The sequence below is a fragment of the Triticum aestivum genome, chromosome 2A (genome assembly GCF_018294505.1).
Source record: "Triticum aestivum cultivar Chinese Spring chromosome 2A, IWGSC CS RefSeq v2.1, whole genome shotgun sequence".
Classification (NCBI taxonomy): domain Eukaryota; kingdom Viridiplantae; phylum Streptophyta; class Magnoliopsida; order Poales; family Poaceae; genus Triticum; species Triticum aestivum.
The window spans coordinates 93,030,448-93,042,084 of NC_057797.1; the positions used below are offsets into that span (position 1 = coordinate 93,030,448).

Genomic DNA, 11,637 nt, shown 5'->3' on the forward strand with positions numbered 1-11,637 from the left:
TAATTTATAGGCAGTTTACGTAAACTGCTCGTAGCTTGACGTAAATGTAGTATTATCGGTGGAGAAGCACCTGCAAACAAGAGGAATGGCACATCCACGCAACGCTACGTGCAAGCAATACCGAAAGTGAGATTTCCCTCGCATCCGACGCGATGGAGCTCTCGCCGGCGAGGCTGCATACGAGCTGAGTCGACTACACAGCGGATTAATGGTCGCACGTGGTGGTTTCCATGAAGTTCTTAACGTCCTTGACGAGCTTCCCGGCGTCGGGGAGCTTCGGGAACATGTAGAAGCCATGGATGGCGTCCGGAAACTCCAGCACCCGCACCGCCTTCCCCTTCCGCCGCAGCATGGCGGGGTACCGCCGCTGCCAGTCTTGCAGCGGGTCGAACCCGCCGATCACCACCATCGCCGGCGGGAACGCCTCCGGCAGCTCGGGCTCCGGGCCCGCCTCGCCAGTCACGTGCGCTGCCGGGTGGTTCCGGTCGGCCCCCTCCGGCAGGAACGCCTTCCAGGACCAATCCGAGCGGCGCATGTTCACCACCGGCCCCACGCCCTCCAGCCTCAGCTCTGCTTCGGTGCGCTCCTCGCCGCCGAAGTACGGCTGCAGCAGGATGATGCCGGCGAGGCGGACGGGGTTATTGGAGGAAGCAGCGGCGGACGAGGTCCACCGGTGGGCCACGTGGTGGGCGATGTTGCCGCCGGCGCTGTCCCCGAAGAGGAAGCACCGGGAGAGGTCGACCGGGACGCCGATGTCGGCAGGTAGGCCGGTGGTGGCAAGGTAGCTGAGCACGTCCGCGCAGTCATCGTAGGCGGCGGGGTAACGGTGCTCGGGCGCGCGGCGGTAGTTGACGGAGACGACCACGGCGCCCAGCTCGCGGCAGAAGCGGCGGCACATGGCGTCCAGGGGCGCGGACGCCGCGGAGAGCAGCGCGAAGCCGCCGCCGTGGAAGTACACGAGGACAGGGAGCGGAGTGGCCTCAGCGTTATCCGCGGACGGGGAGAAGACGCGCGCCCAGAGGCTCCTTGCGGGGTCGACGACGACGTCGACGGAGCGGACGCCGAGCGCGTCCGGGCGCGGCCTCGCCGAGGTCTGCCGGTCGGCGAGCGAGAAGAGGGAGCGGTTCACTGTGCCGTCGCGGCGCTGCGAGAGGTCGCAGAAGGCCCCGAGCGCGAGCACCTGGAGCCGCACCGTCCACGGCAGCACCGGAGGCGCCGGCCGCGCGCTCTCGGCTCCCGCCATCAATTTCTTCGTTTCGCTGCCCTTTCTCCGTTGTGCACACGGGAGAACGACGCAAATGCTGAAGCAATGGAAGAAGATTTTGGCACCTACTCGTATTTCCGGACGGAGGAAGTATACATCCATGAGGGTGACGGCAATCCGTGTCCGATCCGATCGCGACGCGGACAATGTATGTCGCCGACGATGGTTTGAAGATGATCATCGTGTGAAGCAGAGCGTCTGCAGTGACGTGTAGCTGCGGGCTACTGCATATGTACTTCACTCCACCCGCCTCGTTTCGGCTCCCCAATATGAATGATCGAAACGGGCGCGTCCAGCCGGCGTCGCCGCTGACACGCCACCGGTGGAGAACCAGGGACGATGATTAACGACCACTAGTGCTGAACCGGACATGCGTCGCACGTTGCACTAATCTATCTTGTGGCTGCAGACTGTTGAGCGGCCACTGGATCTGACGCAATCGAGCTGTTGAACGTCTTCGTCTACTTTGCAGTCTTCTTGCAGAAATATTCGCAGCAGATATTGTGTTGCATTTTTTTTCTCTCTTTGCAACATAGGTTTGTTGTTGGATTTTTTTACATAGGTCGTGTTTTAGAATTTTGTTTCCGGTCTTCATTTGTTTTTCAACAATGGTGATGTTGTGAAAGAACTTTTGCAGCATAGGTAATGTTGCAGAAATTTTTGAAACTGAAAATAATGTGCAAAAATGCCGCCGTCTTTTGCCTACATCAAGCGCGTCGCCGCCGACCTCAACAGAGCAACATCACGCCCATTCCCACTATCACAGAAGCACGCTGCTGCTACCGCCATTGCAGAAGCACGTCGGGGGAGCACAACCACCACCGCCAACAACCACCCTCACCGCCGCGTACCACCACCCTTGTCCTACCACTACCATCCGTACCTGAATGAGTCGAGGTCGTCCATCACTGGCGGAGATTTGGTTGTCGTCATCACCGCGGGGGTCTGCCTCTGTAGGCGCGCACCGCCGCCCTCCCTAGGCCTAGTTGCTGCAGGATCTAGCCCCTGATCGATAAGGGACTAGTTAGAGGGGTTAGCTCCTGACTGTCCGATGAATAGTCCATCCGACGGACACGAAGGGGGCAGATGCTCAACTGGGATTGTTTAGTTGAAGGAAATAATTTTCCTTTCATGAGGGGTTGTCTAATCATTAGTCGACTGATTTTCACCTTATGTGCTTAGTTACATTTCTTCACTCTTTTCCTTCTTATGTCTTTTCGCTTTTTTTCTTTTTCTAATTTATTTTTCTTCTTTTTTATTCGGAACGATTTTGTTCTTTTTCTTTTTTTTCCATTTCGTGAATTTTTCTTGAGTTCATGCACTTTTTTTGTTTTTTTGAATTCATGAACTTTTTTTCGAGTTCAAGGAACTGTTTTTCAAAAGTTGATGAATTTTTTTATGAAATCGATGAACTTTTTTTTTTCAAATGAATGAACTATTTTTTCAAATCCGGTGACCATTTTTAAAATTGATGAACTTTTTAAAAAATTGATGAACATTTTTGGAAAAATTTCACCGAATTTGGAAAAAAGTTCATCGATCAAATCAAATTTGAAAAAAGTTCATCGTTTTTGAAATCAAGTTCATTGAATTTTAAAAGTTCATCAATTTTTTTAAAAAAATTGATCATTTACGAAAAAGAACAAGAAAATAAAATGTTCCGCGAACTAAAGAGAATAAAAGGAGAAAAGAGAATAAAAGGAGAAAAGGAGAAAAGGAGAAAATGTTCCGATGTCGGCAGGGAGGCCAGCGGTGCCAAGGTAGCTGAGCACGTCCGCGCAGTCATCGTAGGCAGCGGAGTAGCGGTGCTCGGGCGCCAGGCGGTAGTTGACGGAGACGCCCACGGCGCCCAGCTCGCGGCAGAAGCGGCGGCACATCGCGTCCAGGGGCGCGGACGCAGCGGAGAGCAGCGCGAAGCCGCCACCGTGACAGTACACGACGACCGGGAGCGGCGCCGCCTCGGGTTTACCCGCGGACGTGGAGAAGACGCGCGCCCAGAGGTTTCTGTGGGCGTCGACGACGACGTCGGCAGAGCGGACGCCGAGCGCGTTCGGGCGCGGCCTCGCCGGGGTCAGGCGGTCGGCGAGGGAGAAGAGGAAGCGGTTCACGGTGCCGTCGCGGCGCTGCGAGAGGTCGCAGAAGGCCCCGAGCGCGAGCACCTGGAGCCGCACCGTCCACGGCAGCACCGGAGGCGCCGGCCGCGCGCTCTCGGCTCCCGCCATCAGTTTCTTGGCTCTTCTACTTGGCCGCCTCCATCTAGCTGCTCTTTCTCCGTTGTGCGCAGGAGAGAATAACGCAAATGCTGAAGCAATGAAAGAAGATTTTGGCACCTACCTACTCCGACAAGTATACATCCATGAGGGTGACTGCAATCCGGATCGCGGACAATGTATGTCGCCGACGATGGTTTGAGGATGATCATCGTGTGAAGCAGAGCGTCTGCAGTGACGTGTCGCTCTCCACCCGCCTCATTTCGGCTCCCCAATATGAATGATCGAAACGGGCGCGTACAGCCGGCGTCGCCGCTGACACGCCGCCGGTCGAAGTCGACCGCGTGGAGAACCAGGGACGATGATTAACGACCACTAGTCCTGAACCGGACATGCAATGCACGTTGCACAAATCTATCTTGTGGCTTTCCAGTGTTTAAAAAAACGTTCACTGACTGGAAAAGTCTGAAAAAAATCAGAAAAAGTAATTCACGTATTCGCTTCTTGAACTTTATACATCCATTGATTCTTCTCGAATAAACAATCTGAGAAAACCCAAAATTGGGAAAGTTCACCGATTTTTTTAACGACTTTGAATATTTGTTGGCGAATTTGCAAAAGTTCACGAATTTTGATTTTTTTGCAAATTTAAAAAATGTTCATGGGTTTGAAAATAGTTGATGGATTCAAAAATATTCAAGAAATAAATGTTGGCTTTCAAAAAAACTTTGTGAGTTTGAAAGAAAGGTTACAATCTTCAAAACAAAGTTTGTATTTTTTTAAGAAAACATGAGTTTAAAAAATGTTCATGGATTTTTACAAAGTTCAATATTTTAAAAAAGTTTATAATTTTGAAAACATTCATGTGTCTGAAAAAGTTCACGGATTCTAAAAAAGTTCAGGTTTTGAAAATAAATCACGGGTTTTGAAAAAGGTTCACTAATTCAAGATATGTTTATGAATTTTAGAAAATTTCATTAAAAATAGAAAAAAGTAATATAGAAAAGAGAAAAAAAGCAAACAAAACCGGTCCAAAAAAAGAAAAAGGAAAACTGGTTGGAAGATTCTAGAAGCTACACAAAACTAGTTGGAAGCTTCTAGAAACTTCCCCAAAACCAGTTGATGTAAAAAGCCGTTCGTGAAAAGAAAGACAAACAATGTTACATTTGCCGACCCATTGCATTCGGAGGGGTGTCCGCCATTTGCAGTTAAGCCTATAAGTGCCACAAAGGACGCCAGATACGGATTGGGGTTGGTTCGCTCCGTCGATGGCTGAACTGTCAATCGTTTGACCGGTCAGTGATGCACTTTTGTAAAAAAAAGGATCTGAATAATTATTAAAAACATTTTATTCAAGACTTGGATTTGAAAAAAATAGATTTGCAAAAAAATACACAATAAGAAAAAAAATCATAATTTCAAAAATAGCAGTTCTGCAAAGGAGTTCTATGATTGTGAAAAGGTAGGAATTTAAAAACATTCATAAATATGACAAACATGTGTGGATTTGAATATATTCATGCATTTGAAAAAGTTCACGGATCAGAAAAGGTTCATGGATTTGAAAAATGTTCAAGAGTTTTGTAAAATGTTCATGAGTGTGAAAAATGTTTGCCAACTAAAAAAATGCTCACAAATTTACTGAACGTTCACGAATTCATTAAAAGTTTGTGGGTTTGAAAAAAGTTCATAAATTTGAAAAATCTCATGGCTTTGAGAAAAGTTCAAGAATTTGAAATCATTTGTGAATTTGAAAATAGTCTATGCATTCAGGGGAAAATGTAAATTCAAACAAAGTTCACGTATTTGAAAATTTTCATACATTTGGAAAAAAATTGCGCAGCAAGAAAAGAAAAAGAAAAAGGAAAAAGAAAAAACTAACAGAAAACCAGAAAAGAAAAACAAAGGAGCGACCCTCTACATGGGCTGGCTCATTATGTACGACTAGTGTACACTGGTTTGCGAAATGAACTAAAGCCAGAGCCAAGTAGCATTTGGTTGAATCCCTAAAAAAAGCATTTGGTTGATCGGCTCAGTCTGGGAGGTAAAGGAAACGCCTAAAAGGACCTTGGGGAAGTTATGCAAGCACCTATGCGTGGTGAGACAGAAATTATGAAAAAAGAAGTGGCTGGGCTTGTTGAATAATTTTTGGAATTAGAAGAAATTCACTGGCCCTATTGATCGCGGATAAATTGGTTGAAAACAGAGACATAAATACGGAATTCTTTCACGAGTTTGCGTTGGCGAGTAGAAAAAGAAATATAATTACTCTTCTCAAGAATAATCATGGCACTTGGCTTGAAGGTACTGATGCGCTAACCCTATGATTCTTGATTGTTTCATTAACCCGTTTTCGTCGGAAGTTCATGAAACAGACCCGGACCTGCTAGTTAAGCTGCACACGCATGTCACCGCGCCCTGAGATGAATGATATGCTGTTATCTCCTTGCACAACGAAGGATGTGAAAAATAGTTGTTGATAGTATTAAGGATCTCAAAGCACCGGGGCGAGATGGACTACATGCTATTTTTTATAAAAGAACTATTGGCATATTTTTTGGAGAAGAAATTACACAGGAACTATTGTACGCTCTTAACATGAGGGTGATTTAGGAGGAGCGGAATAATACTGCGGTTGTTGCAATCTTGAAAACTGATAATCATGAGGTGGTTACATAATTTAGGTCAATAAGTTTTTACAATGTTATTTATAAGATTATATCCAAGATATTGGTGTCCCAATGGAAGTCAATTCTTCATAAATCATTTCTCCAACTCAAAGTGTCTTTGTACCTGGCAGATTGATCATTGATAACGTACTGGTGGCACATGGGTTCGTCTAGCGAATCGAAAATAGAAAGGTAGAAAGGATGGATTATATGGTCTTTGTGCGGTTAAGTTGGATATGTATAAGGCGTACGGCAGAACTGAGTGGATGTTCTTGAAGATTATGATGGCCAAGTTGGGATTAACTTGGTTATGAATTATGTTAGTTTGGTTAGATATACAGTATGATATAACTCTTTGGAGACGGATAGTTTTACACCCACGAGGTGACGAGGGGCATTCATCAAGGGGGTCATCTATCACATATTTACTCCCGTTATGTGTTGATGCCTTATCAAGTATGATGTCACATGCAAAACAAGTTGGTGGCGTTGATGAGATTAAGGTGTGCAGAAATGGACCATCAGTTTGACACCTTTTATTGACCGATGACCTTGTTTCCTATGACATCGGTTATGTTAAATTCAACTTCCTTGCAACATGTTCTTGTTTCTTATTGTGCAAAATCAGGACAATTGGTGAGTAGAGGTAAGTCAAATATCTTCTTTATCCCAAACACAAATGTCATGCTAAAGACGGAGATCTGCAATGAACTGCATATTGATAATGAGGCTTTATCAGATAAGTACTTGTCTGCCTGCATTGTGGGGGCGGATAGGTGTGACTTTTATAAACACTTTTTGAAAAGAATTAGGGGTTGGAAGGAAAAACACCTATCGCTAGGTGGAAAGGAAATCCTAATTAAGACCGTGGCCAATGCATTATGGTCTATGCAATGTTAGTGTTTAAAATTACTAAGGGCCTCTGCAAGGACATAATGAATACTATTGCAGGTTTCTAGTGGGGTGATGATAGAGATGAGAAGGAAATGCATTGGTACGCCTGGTGAAAGTGTGCTGAAAAAATGGGAGCATGGGATTTCGTGACTTACACTCTTTTGACCTTGCAATGCTTGCCAAATAAGCATCTATACTTGTTAATCTTTTTTTTGCGGGAAATGTATACTTGTTAATCGACCCAATTCTCTTTGTGCTAGAGTCATGGAATCATAGTACTATATCCCTCTGTTCCTAAATATAAATCTTTTTAGAGATTTCAATACAGACTACATTCAGATATATATATAGACATAATTTGGAGTGTGGATTCACTCATTTTACTCCATATGTAGTCCACGGCTAATGTAAAAAACCATGGACACTTGTGACAAAAGATGACCTCGCCATGGTTTCCTCTCTTCGTATTCATGAAGTCGTAGTGGAGTTTGATTGTCTGGAGATCGTTAATTTCTGTATGGGACAATCTCAGTGGTGGGATCCTGTAGCTGCCGTGTCTGCAGAAATCGTGGATTCGGTTACATCAATTAGGGAAGGTGGAATTCAAGCATTGTCCATGTGAGGCTAATGGCCTTACTCTTACTTTATCAATCATATTTCTTGTATTTGGGACGATGATCCCTCTAGCTGTTTATTTGCTAGGCTTGTGGATGGCGTAATTGTTGTTAATTATCATTTATTTGAAGAAATTATTTGCAACGGTTTATTTAAAAGGCTTGTCAAAGGTGACGACATAATGTAGATTTCCCTTGTGATAAGCACACACACTTTTCGTACCTCCCAAACTCTTGGTCCAAAACCAACATTACTGGTTTGCTTAGATGCCTACACTACTGGGTTGGCATTACCAGTTTGGGTAGATGAAGAATATGTGCCAAGCTTACATCGTTTCAGCCTCGATGATCCAATATACGTAAATCTATATATATATCCTGGACTCATGTCATGGAGCAAAACTGTTTCATGTTTCTGGCTTCCGGCTAGGCCCATTTGGCGAGCATGGACATGAGGCCTGCACCGACCAACATGGAGACATTGATACCGAGTTGCAGCTTCCCCCTGCTCTGCACCTTTGGGTTCATGAAGTCCTCGGCGAGGAGGTCGACGAGGGCCATGTAGACGAGGATCCCCGCTGCCACGGAGTTGAGGCTGCCCTCCACCACCAGCGCCGTCGGGCTGTTCTCGTTGTACACTTGCGATATGCCGAAGCCGATGGCGATGCCCACCGGCGTTGTCAGGCAGAAGAAGAGGATCATGGTCACAATGGACCTAGCCTTGAACTTTGCCTGCATCATCGTCAGAAAATAATGAGGACAAAATTCGGACATACCAGGTTATCGATGGAATGGTGCTAATGATTAATCGTGGTCTTGAGAGGATATTATTTTCTGGTTAAAATGAGTGGGTGAAAACTAGCAGGGGATTCCTTGGAGTTGTTAAAGTGGGTCAATTTTTTGTTCTCAAACATCTGATGACATATGCAGTTACTGATTCATTTGCTTTGTTCTGCAGGCCACCCGAAGTGCTCTGCTCTACTTTCTCCTCTCTCATGACTACCAGACATATATAATCTAGATATGCGTGTATATATGGTTCTCTAGCTAGAACTTTACACGGAAGAGCATCGTAGAATTCCACCCTTTGTGAAGCACAAGTTCTAGCCAGTGTTTGTTTACATGGGCGTTTCCACTTTTGATGGAGACCATACATGCAAAGTTTCAGTTATGCATATAAGCCATCCGTTAAAAAGTTCATACATGGAAAGACTCGGCCTATTGTTCTATTCTTTTAGAAATAGGCAAGCAAGTCAAGTAGAGTAGCACCTTTGTGTTCAAAAAAAGAGAGAGTAGAGTACCTTTGCTCCACGAGTGACTGGTCAAATATGCTTGGTTTTGATCAAGATGTATAATTTGGGATTACCGGCAGATATTTTGTCTATATGTATTGCTCTCTTTTGGTATTAATTATAACTTCACTATTTTGGAAGAACTCTGATTATTAGTTGTACTCCGCAGCTTCGACCTGATCTTCACTAGGTGTTGTATGCGTGTGTGTGTGTGATAGTGTGTTTACATTGTAATTGGCGAGTTTTTTTTAAGAAATTGTGACAAAGCTCGCAACTATAAAAACCAACACGCATGTGCACGGCAATAACTAATCCCTCCGTCCCATAATGTAAGATGTTTTTTTGACACTACACTAGTGTCGAAAAACGTTCTATATTATGAGACGAAGGGAGTATAAATGAAGGGAGTGCGGGTGTGTATACCTGAACTATGCAGCCACCAAGGCCCATTCCTTCGAACATCTGGTGGAAGCTCAAGGCGACGACGAGAGGTTTGATTGTTTCCGGGTCCTGAGACGCGCCGAGGGAGATGCCGATGATCACCGAGTGCACCACAATACCCAGCTCAAGAACCTACAATACAACATCGTTAATTATTGTCAAAAATAGATTACTAAAAACAGGATACAAGAATCTGTTAATTTCTCTAACCAACCTGAGAGATTACGCGATGCCGGATCGTGTCCTTTTCGTCCTCGGCGCCGCCAACGGCCGCGACGAGCGCCGCCGACCCGTGGGTGTGGCCATGGGTCGCGTGCGTGTGCAAGTGAACATGTCCCTCGTGCTCCCCGTCGTCGTGGTAGTGGCGCGCTAACTCGCTGGCGGCGGCAGCAGCAGCAGCCTGTTTCTCCTCGTCCACCACGGCGGCGCTGCTGCCGTGGGCTCGGTCCTTGTTCAAGTGGGCGCGCGTGAAGTACCCCGTGGCGAGGGTGTCGACCACGAGCGTGCCGATGGCGCCGACCATGGCTCCCAACCCGGCGAACGGGAAGTCCTTCCACGGCCCGGCGGCGGGCAGGCAGTCCGACGTGAGGTTCTCGAACGCGTCGGGGAGGATGTGGATGAACCCCGTGGCGAGGATTACCCCCGCCGCGAACGCCTTGACCAGGAAGAAGACGTCGCCGTCGGGCCGGAGCGCGGGCACGTGTCGCCCCAGCACGGGCAGGGAGCAACCCATAGCCCCGCAGATGAGGATGGAGAAGAAGGCCGCGATCTTGAGAGGCCTCGCCCGCGCGCGGTCGCGCGCCGCCGACTCCGGCGACCCGCACTCGTCCTCGCCCCGCACGGCCGAGATCAGGAGCAGCGCCACGACGGCGGCGAGCAGGACAGCGGCGCCCCGCTTCATGGCTTAGGCTGTCGGGTGGGCGATGGCGCGAGGGAGAAGAGACCAAGAAACGGACGGAAGAGCTTCGGAGCTAGCTACGGACTACGGTGGTTGCAGGGGGTTTATATAGAGGGAGGAAGTGAGGAACAGCTCTGCTGTAGCCAGGAATCGCCATTGATTAGGGTTTATAGTAGTCAATTACATAGGCGATTGGTTGAGGTGAAAACGGCTGTCTCTGGCACAAGGTGACGACATGCATGTGAATATACGCCGCCCGCGATATAGGCGAGCTCGATTTGACCGTTGGATGATGTGCTAATTAGGGAAATAGATTGTTTTCCTGATTTACTTGGGCGTTTATAATCGGGGAAATTACTCACGATGACGACACTCTGCCGTCCAATGAGGTAATTTCGGTACGCGGTTCGTAGTTGTCTTGGACTATGGTGGTTATTTGATGGCGGACGCGGCGTCACGTGGCGGGCTCGACCCTGTTATATGAGTGTGGGCCGGGCCGGTTTGTAGGGCTTTCTAGTCGTTCTGATGAGACAGCCCAGCCCACTAGAACCATAGAAGCGACCCTCTAAAATGGCACATTATGGCGTTTCTACCTCGCTGCGGCAACATTTTTCAACACCATCTCAACAATTTTTCTCAAAAAAAAAATCTCAACAATTTTTCTCTCCTACTACTTTGTCCTTATAACATTTAAATATGCATGTAATCAAACATTTTTCTTATTGTTTGAACAAAATGGTATCCATATCTCTCTGTTGTAAGCTGCACTCGCCGACGAAGATGCTCGTTGCAGCATTTCTATCAGCCTTGAACCTGCTACGACTAGCCTTGTAGCATTGCGCGTCCTTGTTGCAATATTTATTGGCATGCCTTGCAACATTGTAATTTCGGCATTGCACTGTCGCACGTCCAGCTTGTATCAATTTTGTAGCGTCGTGCGTCCAAACTAGGGACACGATTTAGAAGGTTCCAAAAATCGATGGAAAAAGAAGCTTTCTAAGGGCTGACCCACTATGGAATCATAGGGAACTGTTGTGATCTGGATAGTACCGATCTTGAGGCACTATAAGCCGCCGCCGCCGCCGAAGCACTAAGCTGTCACTTGGAACCTCCAACACACCTTGTCACAGAGCCTAGCCATCAAGCCCATCACGCAAGGCTAACAATGACACATCTAGATGAAGGTTCAAGCGCGACCGCCCAAAGTAGCCTCGCCACATGTTGTTGTGCCCCTCATCGTCGACATGCCCAGGGGGTCGCTAGCGCCAATGCCAAGGGGCTCGCCAGAGAGCCTCTCACCCAGTCCACATTCCAGGGCCGTCCCCATGGCATGTAGGGCTTAGATGAGAACTTTT

The 11,637-nt window shown here is 47.2% G+C and overlaps 3 protein-coding genes across 3 annotated transcripts; all 3 read right to left on the reverse strand.

Moving 5' to 3' along the window:
- Positions 1-14: 14 nt before the first annotated feature.
- On the reverse strand, positions 15-1,532 carry LOC123187750 (probable carboxylesterase 18). Its single transcript, XM_044599675.1, has one exon. It carries the CDS (start codon positions 1,364-1,366, stop codon positions 206-208), a length of 1,161 nt encoding a protein of 386 aa, XP_044455610.1. The 5' UTR covers positions 1,367-1,532; the 3' UTR covers positions 15-205.
- A 1,399-nt stretch (positions 1,533-2,931) lies between these two features.
- Positions 2,932-3,534, reverse strand: LOC123191563 (probable carboxylesterase 18). Its single transcript, XM_044604247.1, has one exon. The coding sequence runs from the start codon at positions 3,484-3,486 to the stop codon at positions 2,932-2,934; it is 555 nt and encodes a 184-aa protein (XP_044460182.1). The 5' UTR covers positions 3,487-3,534.
- A 4,315-nt stretch (positions 3,535-7,849) lies between these two features.
- On the reverse strand, positions 7,850-10,576 carry LOC123184889 (zinc transporter 8). Its single transcript, XM_044596930.1, has 3 exons — positions 9,599-10,576; positions 9,367-9,516; positions 7,850-8,383 (listed from the first exon to the last, which is right to left on the reverse strand). Exons 1-3 carry the CDS (start codon positions 10,283-10,285, stop codon positions 8,078-8,080), a joined length of 1,143 nt encoding a protein of 380 aa, XP_044452865.1. The 5' UTR covers positions 10,286-10,576; the 3' UTR covers positions 7,850-8,077.
- Between the last annotated feature and the right edge of the window lie 1,061 nt (positions 10,577-11,637).

Coding starts and splice junctions, on each gene's coding strand:
- LOC123191563 (XM_044604247.1), bottom strand. CDS start 3,486: ATGGCGGGAGCCGAGAGCGCGCGGCCGGCGCCTCCGGTGCTGCCGTGG.
- LOC123187750 (XM_044599675.1), bottom strand. CDS start 1,366: ATGGATGTATACTTCCTCCGTCCGGAAATACGAGTAGGTGCCAAAATC.
- LOC123184889 (XM_044596930.1), bottom strand. CDS start 10,285: ATGAAGCGGGGCGCCGCTGTCCTGCTCGCCGCCGTCGTGGCGCTGCTC. Junction 9,517..9,598: donor GGCATCGCGTAATCTCTCAG/GTTGGTTAGAGA, acceptor GTTGTATTGTAG/GTTCTTGAGCTGGGTATTGT. Junction 8,384..9,366: donor TTGGTGGCTGCATAGTTCAG/GTATACACACCC, acceptor ACGATGATGCAG/GCAAAGTTCAAGGCTAGGTC.